The 18245-nt window shown below is 40.9% G+C and overlaps 1 protein-coding gene across 3 annotated transcripts in view; it reads right to left on the reverse strand.

Moving 5' to 3' along the window:
* Positions 1-18245, reverse strand: part of PARN (poly(A)-specific ribonuclease) — a 235949-nt gene that overhangs the window by 16279 nt on the left and 201425 nt on the right. For 2 of the 3 annotated variants that reach the window (XM_037814217.1, XM_037814216.1), the window contains 2 exons: positions 13996-14189; positions 4239-4440 (listed from right to left, as the gene is read on the reverse strand). In XM_037814217.1, coding sequence (XP_037670145.1) covers positions 4388-4440; positions 13996-14189 — 247 coding nt within the window. In that variant the 3' untranslated portion in view covers positions 4239-4387. Of the gene's footprint in view, positions 1-4238; positions 4441-13995; positions 14190-18245 lie in introns of those variants that run through there. The other variant, XR_005213538.1, reaches the window with a different exon arrangement.

The following is an 18245-nucleotide window of genomic DNA, read 5'->3' on the forward strand; positions in this document are numbered from 1 at the left end:
AAGGAAAGGAGCTACTGGAACTCTCATACATTGTTGGTGAGAATGTAAATGATATGACCACTTTGGAAAAAGATCTGGCAGTTTACTATAAAACTAAACATACACCTGTCCTATGACCCCGAAATTCCACTCCTTGGTATGTACCTCAAAGAATGGAAGCATATGTTCTCAAAAAGACTTGTGCAGAATGTTCACAGCTTTATTCCTAATAGTCCAAAATGGAAACAGCTCAGGTGTCCATCAACTGCCAAATGGATAAACTGTGGTCTCCTCACACTCAGCAATAACAAGGAACTACGGATACATGCAACATGGATGAACCTTAAAAACGTTATGCTGACTAGAAAAAGCCTTAAACCAAAGACCATGTGCTTTGTGGTTCTATTTACACGAAGTTCTAGAAAAAGTTAATCTGTGGCCAAAAAAATCAGACTTGTGGTTGATGCTAGGGATGGAGGTAGGGGTTTCTGGGAGGAGGCAGGGTGGAATTTTATGGAGGTATGGCTGATGTTCTATATCTTGACAGTTTGGGTTGCATTTGTCAGTACTTATCAAATGGTACACTTAAGATTTGAGCATTTCACTACACATTTCACTGTTGTCTTCCCTCCCCCCAAATATAAACAAATATTGAATTCTGGCTAATGACAGGCATGCTGAAGTACATGGGAGGGGAAAGTGCACTGATGTTTGCAACCTATTTGGAAATTCAACAAAATATAAGATGGATGATGGATGGATGGATGGATGGATGGATGAATGGAGATGTAATAAAGCAAACACAGCAAAATGGCTAACTGTAGGAGGTGAGTATATGAGTATTTATGAAATGATTCTTTCAATTTGTTTATGTTTGAAAATGTTCATAATAAAATGGTGGGGAGGAAACGGAATACAAAACTATAAAAACAGACAGAGCCACAGATTTAGTTTCCATCCTCGTTCTGAAATTGAAGGGCTACAAAACTATTGTGGTCAAAACAGCAAAACACTGAGGATCCTCACTTTTATCCCTGCCTCCAGGTTTGGCTACAATATTCAAGAATCCCTCTTCAGTATCAAGTTGGAAGTACCATCCCAGGGCTTTACACCCAAAAGAGATGTGAAGATTTAAATTTAATAAGCCAAGCCCTCAGTCTTGAGGCTTGCCCTTATGAAACTTATTTCTGTAATGGCAAAGCTAAGCCTACTTATAATTATGCCTGAATCACCCTCAACAAACCTCTTTTGTTGCTCAGATGTGGCCTCTCTCCAAGCCAAACTCTGCAATTAAACTCACTATCCTCCCCTCTATGTGGGACATGACTTCCAGAGGTGTAAATCTCCCTGGCAACATGGGACATGACTCCCAGGGATGAGCCTGGCCTTGGCATTGTGGGATTGACAAAGCCTTCTTGACCAAAAGGGGGAAAGAAATGAAACAAAGGTTCAGTAGCTAAGAGATTTCAAATAGAGTAGAGGTCATTCTGGAGGTTACTCTTATGCAAGCTTCAGACAGATATAGCCAAGCTCCAACCTACAGTATTTCTGAAAACCCTGAAGAATACCCAGGGCTTATCTTAAGTTTTACTTATTATTTTTTCAGAAACTTAAAACCTCCAGATTGTTCCTAAGCCAGATAAGCCCTAAAACCCAGAGGTACCAGCCTCTCCAAGTACATCAACCAGTTTCATTCCACTAATATTGACACACCTTTACAGCAAGAAGTTAGAATGGTCATTGCCCAGGTATCACTGAAGACTGAGAGAATAATCAAATGAGAGGGAGGAGTTGTAACAGAGAAGTTAGGATTTAATAAAGGATTATGACTACTGAATCATTATATAGATATTTCTTTTTAGTTTCTAGTGTATTAGAAGAGCCAGAAGGAAATACCTGAAATTGTCTAACTGTAACCCAGTAGCCATGATCTTGGATAATGACTGTATAACTATATAGCTTTTATCTTGTGACTGTGTGGTTGTAAAAACCTTGTGTCTGATATCCTTTTATACTGTGTATGGTTACATGAGTAATAAAGACAAGCATGGGGAAAAAAAAAGGAGAGATGTGAAAAAAGACTGGTGTCTGTGTATAGAGGGGGGCAGAGGGCAAGTCAGTTCATCCATTTTAAGATATGGTTGGTAAATAAAGGTCTGAGCATGTGCAAGAGCTCCTCTGAGTACTGAATGTAATTCTAAGTCAAATTCCAACTGACCATGCCTATTATCAGCTCCAGCTGACAGAACTTGACACAATAAGAGTTTCAGATCAAAAGCATCATCTTCAGATACAACTATAATGTATGGTGCATTTCTGTACGCTAGGCACTGCACATAATTTCATTTAATCCTCAAAACTACCATATGAAGTGGGTTTATTATCCTCATTTATAAATGAGACTGCTGAGGCTCCGAGAGGGCAAATGGTCTAAGAATAGGCAGCTGGAGCTGAGATGCAAAGCACAGATCCTTTCCAGAACACACTCCTCTCCCAGCTCCTCCGTGGTCCAGCAGTAACAGGTGCGCCATCTGTGCCTGGAAAGCACGGAACATCTAGTGCAGTGTTCCTGCATCTTGAGTGGGTTTCAGGATACAGTGAAGAATTTCATTCCCTTAAGGAAGGCGGCCCCATCTCTCTCCCCCTCCAGACCCACAGCACAAAAGGTTCGTTATGATCCTAAGTGCTCTGTGTTTATACTCAAGGCACACTCAGGGGGCCAGATGTACTTTTCACTTGTATGTCAATCAGTCTCTAGTTGGTTTTCACTTTTTCATTATGCGAAAAAGATGTGTCAGAGGTTCAAGTGTCCTATAAAAAGAAAACAAGCAAAAAAAAAAACCCCGACCTGTTTCTACCTGTTTTCATGACTCAGCAGACTCCAGCCCCCCTCTTTCAACATCCTCCCTGTCTGTATCCACCTTTAGTGTTTGCCTTCATCCTTCTTCAACACTTTCCCACTGAACCATGAGGAATGACAGGTTTAGAAAGGGTGGGAGCGCCTCCTTGTCAAGTTTGGGTTTAACTTTGTGGCTACAAAACTCTCGGGAAAGGGAGAAGGGTGGGAAGGCAGTACGTGGAACACCACAGAACTCCAGTCCGAGTTGTTAAGAGTGCTGAGTCTGTCCACCATTCACAAAGCCCCACCTCCTCCTAGATGGCCATTTAGCACCTGGGCTCAACTTCGGCATCTGGTCCAGTAAGGCAGGAATAGAGGTTAAACGTTAAAAAAAAAAAAAAAAAGAAAAGAATCCAGAAGCACTAGGTTTAGTGACTTACCAGATCGTCTCAGGGTTATCTTGAGAGAAATGTATCCATACAGAGAACAAATACCTCTCTCATTCATAAAAAAAGAGGAAGGAAAAAACCAGAGTCCTATGAAAATTTCTTTAATTTTTATCTTTTGGAAATACATTTTTCGTTTTATTTTCACAATACAAAAATGTTAAATATCTAAGAATGATCTATCTGAAGCAGATCTACTGAAGCAGATCCACAAAATTTTGTTGCTGTTATTTGTTTTAACAGAGAAAGGGCTGGTACATGTTGTATATTTGTCATTTCTCATGATTTCATACACACGCACATGCACCCACACATGACACTTTACCCCAGATTGCCACCCAAACACACACACAAAATAGAAAAGAAGAAGAAAAGACAACCAGGTTAAGACACTGAAGAGAGAACACAGCACAACATGTAAGAACAGAAGTAACTTTGCTTCTCCGGTGCTCCCTGTGAGGAACTCACATCTTAGGAAAAATAACTCTAAATAAATATGCCTCAAAGGCCAAGGCATATGCAAGTTCCTTGATGGGCTGACATCAGCAGACATTTCCTACTGGAAAAACAAGCTTGAGAAAGCTGGGTATTTTCAGATAGCTATGGTGGGAAGCAAGGAGACACAACCGATTTCTCCACAGGGAGACTGTAACCATGCACTGGAACTGCCCAAAAATCTGAGCATGTAAAGATGGATGAGAACCTCTCCGAGCAAGAAAGAGTTCAACCTCAAAACTCATGATCACAGCACGTGAGAATGTCAGCTCTTTTTGCGTATTTCACAGCCAACAAACATTCCACATCAGGTGGGTTCTTAAATGCACTAATTTATGACAGCAAAGATCTCACATGAGCAACAAATAACTAACTGGTTAATAGAACACACATTCACAACAGCCTACAACTATGATGAGTGCTCCACAGATAGTTTAAATTAAAAAGGAAAAAAAGAAACACAACCACAAAAATAAAAATTGGGTTTCCAGGAGACATACTTTGTTTCAAATCCCTCCCATACCACATTTTATTCAATTAAATACAGTATGGCTTCCAAATGGTGTCAGGGTGTTGGCTGGCTCTCTCTCAGTGACAGCACCAGCGATTTGTTTCACTCAGTTCTTGGTTACCATGTATCAGGAACTTCAAAGAGCTTGGCAGAGCTGCCTGAGATGCCTCCTGGTGGAAAAACAAAAGACAATTTATACACGATGGGAGGACAGCTCCTTGAGAAGCACACGGAAGGACTATGCACTGGGGCAGAGCGTCCTGAGCTGGCTGCAAAGCCAGCCTTCCAACCAGGGGTGGGCGGGGCCGGCTTGCACAGCCCCAGAGAAAAAGTCCACACACAGGTCTTGTTTATGGAGAGCTGTGCCCAGCCAAGGAAGGCAAAGACCCAGAAACATCACAGGTAGGAGTAAGGAAGCCCCCACCCCACCCCGCCTTGCCCCTATTTATTTCATGAGTTAAAATGTGGGTGCCCACATTACCTTTCATTGAGCACACACACTATACTTCGCCAGTCACCCTGCTGGACACTTAATTCATCTAATCCTCATAATAGCCCAACCAGGGTGTGATAACCCCAATCTACAGGAGAGAGGACAGATTCAGAGAGGCTCGGTAATGTGGCCTGTGTCACATAGCTGGGCAGAGGCTGACATGGGGTTTGTGCCCCACCACAGCACTAAGATCCCGCAGGGTCCCAGGAAACAGAGCTTCCCTGGGCTGTCGTGTACCTGGTACTGAGCTGAGGAATCTCGGGGGCTGGCGGCTACACAGTGGAAGAAAGCTGACCAGGGGGAACTCAGGGATCCCAACAGGGGCAGAAAAGTTTGCGGCTTTATCCAATTTCAGCAATTCATTGGCTAAGGTCCTTTTCTTGAATTAAAGGGGTCTCCGGTTAAAAACAGTTACATCTCAAAGTCAGAAACCCTTCTTTTTCATTTGCGCCACTCTGCAACAGCAGTGGCAACAGCAGCACAATTGGTTGGGACCTGGGCCAACAACGTCCAGACCTGTGTGAATGTGAAGTAAGTCAGGAAAGAGAGTGTTCGTAGTGGAAAGTTCGGCAGTCCTGGCATTAGCCGCACAAGCGGCGCCACGCATTATTTAAAGCCATGAAGCAGGGTTGGCAGGGAAAACCGGCAAAGCCTCTCCCCCAGCTGCTTAACACTCCAAGACTTCAAAAAGGGAGAGAAGTCTTTGATATGCCCTAAATGGAGGGTAACTTATAAAAATGGAAGGGGGTGCAGTGTCCCCAAGCTAGGAACTTGCTCAGCTGAGAGGGGTTATTATCAACAACAGGGATGTCTAGAGAGTGAGCTACAACTAGTCCTAAACACATGAAATGAAAACAGGAATTTTCACTTCTGACCATTTCTTGTGCCAAAACCCAGAGAATTAGGATGAGAAGATTAGAAGAGGAGGAAGTTGAAGTTTTCTGACCCAGGTCTCACCGCTGTGCTGAACATAACACAGCTTGGGACTCCCAATAAAAACAATAAGCAAGAATGGCAGGAGAGGATCCATGTGGAAAATGTACATGATCTAGTCAGAAAGGGAAGAAAGAGGATTAACTGGCCACCTCCCCCAACAACTAAATAGTGCAGCCAGCCCACAATAACCTGTAACCAGCCTGGTCTTCTCAGTCACACAGTCATATAATATCAAACTTCAGGGGGGAAAAGAAACATCCAAAGGGCATTTTTTTCCCCACATCTCCAGCACTTGTGTCTTTCTGTTTATTTTTTTAATTAAATTTAGTTTTATTGAGATATATTCACATACCATACAATCATCTATGGTGTACAATCAACTGTTCACAGTACCATCATATAGTTAGTTATGCATTCATCACCACAATCTATTTCTGACCCCTTTCGTTACACCAGAAAGAAAAAGAATAAAAATAAGAAATAAAAGTAAACAAGAACACCCAAATCACCCCCTCCCATCCCACTCTACTCTTTATTCAGTCTTTGTCCCCATTCTTGTACTCATCCATCCAAACACTGGATCAAGGAAGTGCGATCCACAAGGTTTTCACAATCACACTGTCACCCCTTGTAAGCTACACTGTTATACAATTGTCTTCAAGAGTCAAGGCTACTGGGTTGGAGTTTGATTCAGGTATTTACTTCTAGCTATTCCAATACATTAAAACCTAAAAATTGTTATCTATATAGTGCATAAGAGTGTCCAACCAGAGTGACCTCTCGACTCCATTTGAAATCTCTCAGCCACTGAAGCTTTGTTTGGTTTTCATTTCGCATCTCCCGCTTTGGTCAACAGATGTTCTCAATCCCAGGATGCTGGGTCCAGATTCATCCCCGGGAGTCATATCCTGAGTTGCCAGGGAGATTTACACCCCTGGGAGTCAGGTCCCACATTGGAGGGGAGGGCAGTGAGATCACCCGCCAAGGTGGCTTAGTTAGAGCGAGAAGGCCATCTGAGAAACAAAGGGGCACTGAGGGGGAGACCCTTAGGCACAATTATAAGCAGGTTTATCCTCTCCCCTGCAGCAACAAGCTTCATAAGGGCAAGCCCCAAGACAGGGGGCTCAGCATACCAAGCAAAGGGTATTTTTAAATTCACATATCAAAGAAATATTACAGCAGCCAATTAGCCATTCTGAAGGTAAAAGCAGCATCATCACATGTGGGGAACTGAGGTGAATTAAAACCAGTTCGGAGAAAAAAGATACATTGCTAAAATCAACCAAATTTTAATACTCTGTACCCCATTTAGGGGTATGGCATGCCATCATACATGGTGGAAGTGACTTCATGAAGAAATGATGGGATCAGCAAAGGCTTCAGAGTGAGGCAAGGTTGGTTTGACCATTTTACCATCCGGATGACTTTGAACAAGCCTCACTTCCTCATCTGTAAAATGGACCTAATGCTACTTTACACCTCACAGGACTTCTGTGATTTAGCGGAGTTCCTGGTACAAAGTTCTTAATGCGCGTTAGGCCCTCTTCCCTTGTCAGAAGGTGGCTCAATACTGAACGTGATAGTTTCCCTGGAAAGCCAAGGGCCTGCAGACAGGGAGAGATGCTCTCTTCACTGCCTAAAATATGCAACTGCTGGGCAAGAGTGTTGTGTACGGAGGAACCAGAACTTCAGGAGTCATCTAAAGGAGATCCAGACCAGAGGGGAACTGATGGTCACTGCCACTGTTCTTTCCACACGTTCCAAAAAGTGCTATAGAATGATGACAGATCCGTCTCAAAGCCAGTGGATAAGAAGATATGGTCAGCTTTCCAGAGAACTCATTTTCACAGCCCAGTTTTTCACTAGAGTGCAAAGAATTATTTGAAACAATTTTTCTTTTTAAAGAGACACTTAAAGATGCCTGCCTCTTATATGATGGAGTTCAACACATACCTCGCATCACATACAAAAACTAACTCAAAATGGAAGACAGACCTAAACATACAACCTAAAACTGGAAACTTCTAGAAGAAAACACAGGAGAAAATCTTTGTAACTGTGAGTCAGGCAAAAATTTTGTATACGTGACACTAAAGACATAATCCAGAAAAGAAAAAAAATTGATAAATTGGACTTCATCAAAATTTAAAACCTCGACTCTTCAAAAGATACTGTTAAGGGAATGAAAAGAAAAGGCACAGACTGGAAGAAAATATATGCAAAACACTCATAAAGGAAAGAACTCCCAAAAACTCAATAAGAAGAAAACAAACAATCCAATGGAAAAAAAAAATGGGCTAAAGATTTGAACAGACACTTCACCAAACACAAGATCTGGACAGCAAATAAGGGCATAAGAAGATGCTTAACATCATTTAATCATTAGGGAAATAGAAATTAAAGTCACAATGAGGCACCGCTGTATATCCTTCAGGATGGCTAAAACACAAATAAACAAAACAGAAATTGCCAAGTACTGGTGAGGGGCAGAGTAAATGGAAACTTGAACACTGCGGGGGTGGTGGTGGTGGTTGTGGAAAGAGGAATGCAAAATGATATAGCCACTCTGGAAAAGTGGGTGTGCCAGTTTGAATGTAGTGTCCCCCAAATGCCATTATCTTTGATGTAGTCTTGTGGGGCAGATGTTCTGGTGCTGATTAGATTTGCTTGGAATGTGCCCCACCCAGCTGTGGGTGATGACTCTGATGAGATATTCCCATGGAGGCATGGCCCCACCCATTCAGGGTGGGCCTTGACCAGTGGAGCCATATAAATGAGCTGACTCAAAGAGAAGGAACTCAGTGCAGCTGTGAGTGATGTTCTGAAGAGGAGCAAGCTTACTAGAGAGGAACATCCTGGGAGGAAGCCATTTTGAAACCAGAACTTTGGCGCAGACTCCAGCCACGTGCCTTCCCAGCTAACAGAGGTTTTCCGGATGCCATTTGCCATCCTCCAGTGAAGGTACCTGATTACTGATGTGTTACCTTGGACACTTTATGGCCTTAGGACTGCAACTGTGTAGCCAAATAAACCCCCTTTTGATAAAAGCCAATCCATCTCTGGTGTTTTGCATTCCACAGCATTAGCAAACTAGGGGCAGTTTCTTATAAAGTTAAACATATACTTTACCATATACAAGCAATTCTACTTCCAGGTATGAACCCAAAAGAAATGAAAACTTAGTTCATGCAAAAATCTTACTCAAATGTTTATAGCAGCTTAATTCTTACTTGCCTAAACCTGGCAACAACTGAAAAGTTCTTGAACTGACAGGTGGTTACACAGCAATATGCCCATACGATGAACTACTACTCAGTAATAAAAAGAAACAAGCTGCCGGATACCTGCAACATGGATGAATCTCAGATGGATTATGCCAAATGAAAGAAGCCAAACTCAAAAGGTTACCTACTTTATGATCCCTTTTGCATGACATCCTGGAAAAGGAACTATTACAGTGACAGGAAGCAGAACATGGTTGCCAGGATCTGAGGGGGTGGGGGGCAGGGGGCTGACTAGAAAGGAACACGAGGGTATTTTCTGGGGTGACGGAACAAAGTGGTAGTTATGTGTCTGTACACATTTGTCAAAACTTATCAAACTACACTTAAAAGGGATAACTTTTACTGTGTGTAAATTATATCTCAGTGCAGCTGATCCTGCAAAAGACATTAAGATGCTGGTAAAAAAAAACCCAACAAAATTTTAATATGAAATATTACACTACATTAAAATTGTTGGACCAAGAGTTTTGAAATTGGGAAAAACGGAATACAAAACTGCATATACAGTATGATGCCAACTGTGTAGAAAAATGACAGGCTAAGTAAAAACAATAAGCAGAGTAGCAAGTGTTATGACTGTGGAATTAAATTTCCTCTTTATATTTTTCTGCATTTTACAAACTTTCATGGTGAGTACATTATTTTAACAACAACAACAACAGAAGAAGAAGAAATTAAGAAGTAGTAAACACAAAAGCTGATTGTTTCTACTTACTTATCTTTGAACTCAACTAGAGTTGAAAGAAAAACTAAGAGGTACATCTCTTTCCCCAGGTGAAACCAGAACAGATTTTAAAAACTATGGTACACTGGAAATTTGTCAGCATACCATATTCTACAGAGTTGAATTCAGTATAAAGAAAGATCCTTTGGAGTGCCATACAAAAGTTTTTAACTAGAAAAAGCTCAAAAGAGCATGGTGGTGGGGCAGACTTCCCACAGGAAGGTGGCAGAGCTCCCCCTTTATGGCTTATGGGGAGCCCAGAGTTGCCAGGAGAAACGGATGGAGAAGGCACAAATGCGTATTTTAGCACACTACCCCCAAGCACAGCACACACTCGTGTGCCAGGTTTAAGCTGTAAACCATGCTGTAATAAAGTAATTAAGAGGGTCCCTGGGAGGCCGCGGGACTACGGACTTCTTTAGCCTGCTCTCTCAGGTGAGCAACGGCAGCAACTGCACAGCTTGTCTCTGACTTTAACGAGACCTGTAACAGCACGAGGAGATGCCGCACTAAGTGGATTCTAAATTTTTATACTGCAACCCTAGGGTTTAAGATGGAAAAATTCAGCAGATTTTTCAAGACTCCAATAAAATGCACAGTTCTTGGCAAACATTTAAAGGTCTAAGGTGTTGTGTTTTAAATGTAAAGGGGAAAAAGACACGGAACAACTTCTCTATTTACATAACAAAAAATAACCGTGAAGAGTTCAGCGTGTCTTTTGGCACCCCTCGGTAAACAAAGCCTCGCCAGCAGGCTGATGGAATCTCTGCACTGGCCAACGGTATTCTGAGACGGTCGGCCCAGTCAGCAGCAGGCCACATCGTGTTGGCCCTGCAATTTCCTGGAGATGTGAGGAGGTGAGGCCGAGGCTGGGGATTCTCCAGGCCCCTGGAACCTTATTCACCATATTCGGCGAGAACAAGTGTGCTTACTGGAACCCACCCATTAAACTGATCCCATAGATAGTTTATTGAAGCATAAAGGCCACACAGAACTGTTTTCCTTTAGGTATCAACCAAGAACTGTACCTGAATTCCTTGGAGGAAAAGCAGATAGCACTACCAAACAACACTAATCATAATAAATATAAGAGAGGGGTCTTAAACTACACATTTGCTTTCTGAAAATAGGATAGAAAAATATTTACTGAGTACATAATATGTACTACATAAAATAGATGCCCCAAGGGAGATGGGGATGGTCACTTGGATATTTATTACATGACTCTTAAGTTATGACAGTCCAGGTTGGTAACTGTTTCTGATCTAGACCAACTATAAAAACTACTCAGCCTTGTAAAGAATTCTTTGCTTCCTCTAAAGTTTGGATAAATTTCATACAGGGGCAGAGTGATGCAATGTATGAGCTTTGGAGTCAGCTCTTCCACATCCCAGCTACATACTTTAACTCTAGTTTTTAACTTGTTGAGTCTCGGTTTCTTCCCTATAAAGTAGAAGCAATGATACCTACACCTTATTGGGTTTTTATAAGGGCCAAACAAAATAATAAAGGATGTTCCTAGCACAATGCCTGGCTCAACAGTTCTATGAACTCAATAAATGATCCATTTCCTTTGCTGTTTATTTAGGTCATTTGTTATCTGGGAAGGGTCTAGTACTTAACTTAGAGTATCTTAGACACCAAAATGTATAACAGAAAAATGACACTTTTTTGCGTGGGATGTAATGAGCATCAACTGTCCCAGAATTGCTGCAATTTGCAGCAATTCTAAAGTCCTAGTTTTACTACTTCCTCTTTGGAAAAACAGAAGATTCCTCACTGGTGGAGCATGGTCTTTAAATTCTTTCATGCCCTCCTGACAGAGCAGGGCACCCACCTTACCTAATGAATTGTGTGAGCACCTGGCAAGATGCTCCCCGAGTTCCAGAACCTTTTTCCACAGGACTGTCTCATACTCTACCAAATACTGTAATACAGTTCCTGGAACATCAGAACTACGCCCTCCCAGCTCCTGGTACACTCTGAATACCTCCGACAGCTTTACAGAGACCCTTACTAGAATCTGAACTTTGTACTTTCACTCATTATAGGATTTTACTGAAGTAACCAAGCAATCAAAATTGGCTGATTCAACATGTTCAGCACCTGATATCTTGACCTACATCCTGCTGACACTAATAGGATTAAATGTTTAAAACAAACTAGGTTAAAAGAATCCATTAAACTTCTGTCCTTGTATTCTCAGGTCTTATTCTGTGAATGGTGACCCAGAAGAAAGCTCAATTCTCTGAAGTTCTCTGATACAGTTAAAAGTTGTCAAGACGTTTCTTTTGCTTTCTTTCTCTTTTAGCATTGACAAAGAAGTACAAAATCTACAATTTTTTTTTTAGCTCAAATCTTGTGGCAGTGACAGCTTTACTGTCAATGGGAGGAGAAAAAAAAACTATTTTAATTAAAGTATTATAAATTCAAAACCCTAAATAACTTACAGAAAGTTTTCACTTAGAATGATGAAAGCTATAAAAGGAGCTAATCTATTAAGGCAGTCTATTATTAGCTGTTTAATTTAGTATCTTTAAGATTATGCTGATACAGAAGGAAAAAAAAAAAAAAGAACTAAAAGCTTGTCCCTGAGAAGTAACAGATATACTGAAAAATTCAAAAGACAGTGAGATATGAAGGCAAGGAATACAAGAGGGGACCACCCCCTCCCCCGCCAAATCAATCATGCTTAGACCCTAAAAGTCATGCTAGCATTTCATATTTAATATTTGTTGAGCAAGTACAATGTTGCAGTGATAACAAGGCATCAGAGATGAAGACTAGGTATGCTACAGATTAGAAACTTTTCTAAAACTTAATTTATGGAAAGGGGAAGAGGACAAGTAAAGGGAGATACCCAGATTCAAGAAGATAGCTAAAAATATCAGCAAGGCTTCAAACAAGCACTTACATTTGATTTAAGACTGAGTTTCAGCATAACATATAAAAGGCAAATGCAACATTCTTCCTGCTCCTTTGATTTCATTAATATCAATGAGATTCAGACAATGGAACAGTCAGAATGGGCCACATGTGAAAAGGGAATTAATTAAAAGACATGAATGAAGTTCCACTGCTTGACTACCTACCTTGCTTTGATTTTACTGTTAGTTCTGTTAACAGTAAACCAAGGCAATCGTCAAGATGTGAGATAAAGGAGAGTAAGAGTCACATCTCTGTCAGTGTACATTACATCTCATCCTGAGGAGACGATATGCAACCATGGTTAAAAGCAGCTTTCTGGTTGGACAGACTCAAGGGGTGCATGACCTTGAGCAAGTACGTAACCCCTTTAGGCCTCTGTCTTCTGATCTGTCAAGACAGTGATGACCATCTCAAAGATTTACATGAAAGAATTCCTGGAAAACATTAAGTGCCATGCTGGACACTTCAATCACTGAGTTAGCAGTAACTAGAAGATTATCACTACTGCTGCCTGACCACGGGATGGCCGGCTGTCCCTTGGCAGCAGAGAAAGGGCCTTTCGTAAATGTTTACCGACAAGCCTCTCTCGCCGCGTGCTCTGGCCCTGCTTGATCTGTTGCTAAAGGCTGTATTAGGTTGCATACTTTCTCTAGCACATCTGGGTAACAGAGAACACGGGATTTTGTTTCCGGAAAGCCTGGGTTCCCCTTTCAGCTCTGCTTCTTATTAGTGACAGGGACCTGCATGTTCTTTAACCTATGTGAGCCCAGCATCCACACCCCATAACAGGGATAATAAATCCAGATCAGAGTTGCTGTAAAAATGAAATGAAATAAAGAGACAAAAAGCTCCTAGTACAGTGTTCAAAATATAGTAGGCCCTCAACATGTGTTAATTTCCTGTTTCCTTTGCTCCATATATAATTCTACTTATGAGAGAATTCTAGGTGCCTGGAGTTTTGCTGGGAAACAGTGAAAACTCTGCTATTGAAAATAACATGTGTAGGAGAAGGCTTCTGTGAAAATTTAAACGCACATTTTTAATATTAAGCTACTTTAAGCACATAAGCAAAATCTCTAAACCACAAAGAGAGAGATTTCCAAAACCCTCTAAGCACCTTTAACGGGGAGCTCCCCAGCAGGCGCTGCTCTTCCAGAGCCGGGCAGGGCTTTTTAGGGATCCCATGCTGAGCTTTATATGCTCCAAGTAAACAGATCCTAGAAACATCTGGTCCCGGGGAAGACTACATGGGCTTTGGCACCAACCGAAGCCTTGCTGTAATTTCTTTCCCAAACTATAAGCTTCTAGAACATTTAAAGAATATGTAGCCCCCGAACTTTTAGCAAGATTCAATACCAACCTGCTGGAGAAAACTCTTTCTTCATTCTTTTTAATTTCTTGGCCTTTTTCCTCCCTTCTGAGAGGGATTCTGCACAGGAATCTGTCTTCTCAAGCTCGGTGTCTGAAATTTCCTCTGACTCTCTGTCCTCCAATACAGCTTCTGCTTGACTGGGACTCAGATTTCTCTTTCCTCCTGTGCCAGTGCCTGTAAAACTGAAATGTAAAAAGTGGAACAACATGAAAGGTGTTAAGAGTAACAGGAAGACTAGTCTATAAAAATATTTTAATACTCTTAATTCTATTAACACTTAACTAGGGATCAGCAATACTGGCAGCTGCTGTCTGTGTGTGAAGTTAAAGACCTGATTATGAACTGAAGTCTAAAAGTTTACCCATGACAAGCATATAGACATAGACAAGTGTACAGATAAAGACAAATCTAAGCTGCTCTTAAAAACAAATTCTACAAGAAAAGTCTTGGTCTCCTTTTGGGTAGAGCTACCATAACAAAGTAGTAGTTTTGATTACATCAAGTCAGAAAATGGCATTATTACATTCATGATTGGTTAGCAGCCTATTAATGGCTGCACAGCAGGACAGAGCCTCCTTGAATGGTCAGTGATCAGGCTGCGCACGTGTCTGAATACAGTTACAGCATGTCCCACCTTCATGCAATTCTCTTCTTTTCCAAAAAGGTGACTTGTTAAATTGGTAATTAAACCTGGTTTCATTTTGAAAGCTTTATAGAATTTGACATGGGTGAATTAACAAGTCAGATTTTGTGTCCTAATTTTTCCTTAAGAAAATGTGTTCCCTGAAATGTAACTTGATAAAAGCAGTGTAAGTCCTGTCTCCTCTAAACGGTTCTTTTTTTTTTTCCAAATCTTCATTTTATTGAGATATATTCACATACCACGCAGTCATACAAAACAAATCGTACATTCGATTGTTCACAGTACCATTACATAGTTGTACATTCATCACCTAAACCAATCCCTGACACCTTCATTAGCACACACACAAAAATAACAAGAATAATAATTAAAGTGAAAAAGAGCAATTAAAGTAAAAAAGAACACTGGGTGCCTTTGTTTGTTTGTTTGTTTCTGTCCTGTATTTTTCTAATCATCCATCCATAAACTAGACAAAGGGGAGTGAGGTCCTTATGGCTTTCCCAATCCCGTTGTCCCCCCTCATAAGCTACATTTTCATACAATTGTCTTCGAGATTCATGGGTTCTGGGTTGTAGTTTGATACTTTCAGGTATCTACCACCAGCTACCCCAATTCATCAGAACCTAAAAAGGGTTGTCTAAATTATAAATAGATTTTTTTTTTGTTATAGCTTCCAAGTTACGAAAAGCATAAAAAAGTCAAGGTTTTCCATTTAAGGGAGGTCATTTAAGAGAGAAGGACATAGAGAGGGTGGGGTAGGGAGGGAAGGAACGAACATGAACACAATCCCATTAGGCTTCCCTGAGAAACGAACACTTTAAAATGTTACATAAAAAACTCTGGTTACTCAATTGTTCAAGCTCCTCCATGTTACTCCTGCACTCACATCTTCTCTGCACTTTACAGCTCACTCATGTGCGGAGGGAAAAGAATCATCTTCTTCCCTGGTGGTTCTTAGATGCCACAGGAAACAGAACAGGGCTTGGGGTACTTGGCCTCTAAAGACTGCCTGTCTGGCCTTCCATTTTCCCTATTTTTCACATCTATCATACGCTACTTTTTGAAATTTATCTTTTATTGAGGGGACATGAAGAAAAGGGAGGACCTCAATGGTGTTGGGGATTGAATCATGTCCCCCAGAAAAAGCAGGCTCAGGTCTCAACCCCTGGTCCTATGGGTGGGAACTCATTTGGAACCAGGATCTTTGAAGATGTGACAAGTTAAGGTGTGCCCACACTGAATGAGGGTGGGCCTTAATACAACATGGATAAGTCCTTGGAAGCAAAGGACACTGGACATGAGAGAGGCAGCCATGGGAAAAGCAAGGAGCCAGAAGTCAACAGAACCTGGAGGAGAAAGGAGAAGACATCACCGTGAGCACTGCCATGTGACAGAAAAGCCAAGGATGAGATGCCACAGTCTTGGGGAGAAAGTATCGCCTTGCTGATACCTCAATTTGGGACCTCGCTTAGCCTCAAAATCAGGAGTTAATAAATCCCCGCTGTTCAAGCCAACCCATTCTGTATTTGTTTTAGCAGCCAGGAAATTAAGACAAATGGTAACAGTATTTTTTGGAGAGTTGTTAAAAATTGATGCTGAAGTTTATTGTTTAAAACCTGATAACACCTGTGCAGGTTTGGTATTATGAAAAGCCAAATTCTTAATGCAATCTTGTAGGGGCAGAGTTATTAATCTTTCTGATTAGGGTGTGACCTCTTTATTAGAAGTTTCCATGGAGATTTGACCCAATCAACTGTGGGCTGGACCTTTGATTACATTATCTCCATGGAGCTATGGGTCCCGCCCATTCAGGGCAGGTCTTAATTAAATCACTGGGATCCTCTAGAAGGAGCTCACAGAAAGCAGAGATGATGAAAATGCCGTGGGATATGCTAAGCCAGGAGACCCAGATGCTTGCTGATGCTTTGAGATGCTAGTCCAGAGTTTGCTCCGGAGAAGCTAAGAGAGATAACAAAAACCCCCAAGAGGAGCTGAGAGAGACATTTTTGAGACGGCCATTGAAATTAGATGCTTAGAGACGTTTTGAGATGCTAGCCCAGAGTTTGCTCTGGCGGAGCTAAGAGAGACAAGCCCAGAGACATTTTGGAGAAAGCCATTTTGAAACACAACCTGGGAGCAAAGGAACAGCAGGTGCCAGCCATGTGCCTTTCCAGCTGACAAGTACACCAGACGCCACTGGCTGTTCTTAAGTGAAGGTATATTCTTATTGATGCTACAGTTTGGACGCTTTTATGGCCTTTGAACAGTAACTTTGTAGCCTAATAAACCCCCTTTATAAAAGCTGATCCATTTCTGGTATTTTGCATAACAGCAGCATAAGCAAACCAGAACAATACCTTTAAAAGGGTTTTTGTTTTTTTAAATTAAAAAAAAATTGGCTGATTTCAGAAAATTTGCAAAATTCAGAAAGCGTAACTAAGAAAATTATAAGGACCTATCATTTCATCACAAAAGGGGACTTAAAAATTCCTCTGTTTTGTAACTCTTGGAAGCTGGTACCCTCTGAGACATGAATGTTCAATGAAAACTCAGCTGGAACCACTGGTATTAAAAATACTTCAAAAAATATAAAGTCCAGAAATAGACATACAGAAGTCCAGTGTATAACAAAGGTGGTATCTCAAATTACTGGGGGCAAAGATAGACTGTAAAAAATTGGTGCTGAGATAACTAAAAAGGGATAAAATTCGACTCATTCCTCACACCATACAAAAGAATAAACTCCAAATGATCAGAGATCTAAATGTAAAACATTAAATTATACAAGTACTAAATGAAAACTTGAGTGAATTCCTCTAAAATCTAGGTGTAGAGAAAAGCTTTTAACTATGACCCAGAATCCAGATGCAATAAAGGATTTGTAAACTGACTTCATAAAAATAAAAGTCTTTTGCATGGCAAAAAATAACATGAGCAAAGTCAAAAGACAAATAACAAGCCAAGAGAAAAATATGTGCAATGTATATCACAGATAAAGGGTTAATATCCTTACATCAAATAACTCAAAGTTGAGGGGGGGGAAAAGACCAAAACCCAGTAGAAAAATGGGCACAAAGCTATGAATAAACAACTCACTATACACACACACACACACACACACACACACACACACACAAATATGAAAAGATGTTCAACTCCACTCAGAACGCAAAATAAAACAATACTGAAATACCATTCCTTACCCATTAGATTGCAAAAACCCAACAGCCTCAAAATATGTTCTGTTGGTGAGACTGGGAAAATGGACACACACATACATTGCTGGTGAAAATGCAAAATGGCACAGACCTTATGGAGGAGAATCTGGCAGTATCTAACAAGACTATATATGCACTTACCCTTTGACCTTGCAATCCCAGTTCTAAATTGGCAATTTAGCCATTACACCTCCAACAATGCAAAAATACACAGGTACCAGGTCATTAACTGCAGCATTATTTGCAATTACAAAATGCTGGGCAGTGCCTAAATGTCTAAGCATAGAAAAGTGGTTGAATAAACTATGGTACATACACTCAATCAAATACTATGCAGTTACAAAGGAAAATTAACTTCTCTATGAACTGATATGGAA

The sequence above is a fragment of the Choloepus didactylus genome, chromosome 21 (assembly GCF_015220235.1).
Source record: "Choloepus didactylus isolate mChoDid1 chromosome 21, mChoDid1.pri, whole genome shotgun sequence".
Classification (NCBI taxonomy): Eukaryota; Metazoa; Chordata; class Mammalia; order Pilosa; family Megalonychidae; genus Choloepus; species Choloepus didactylus.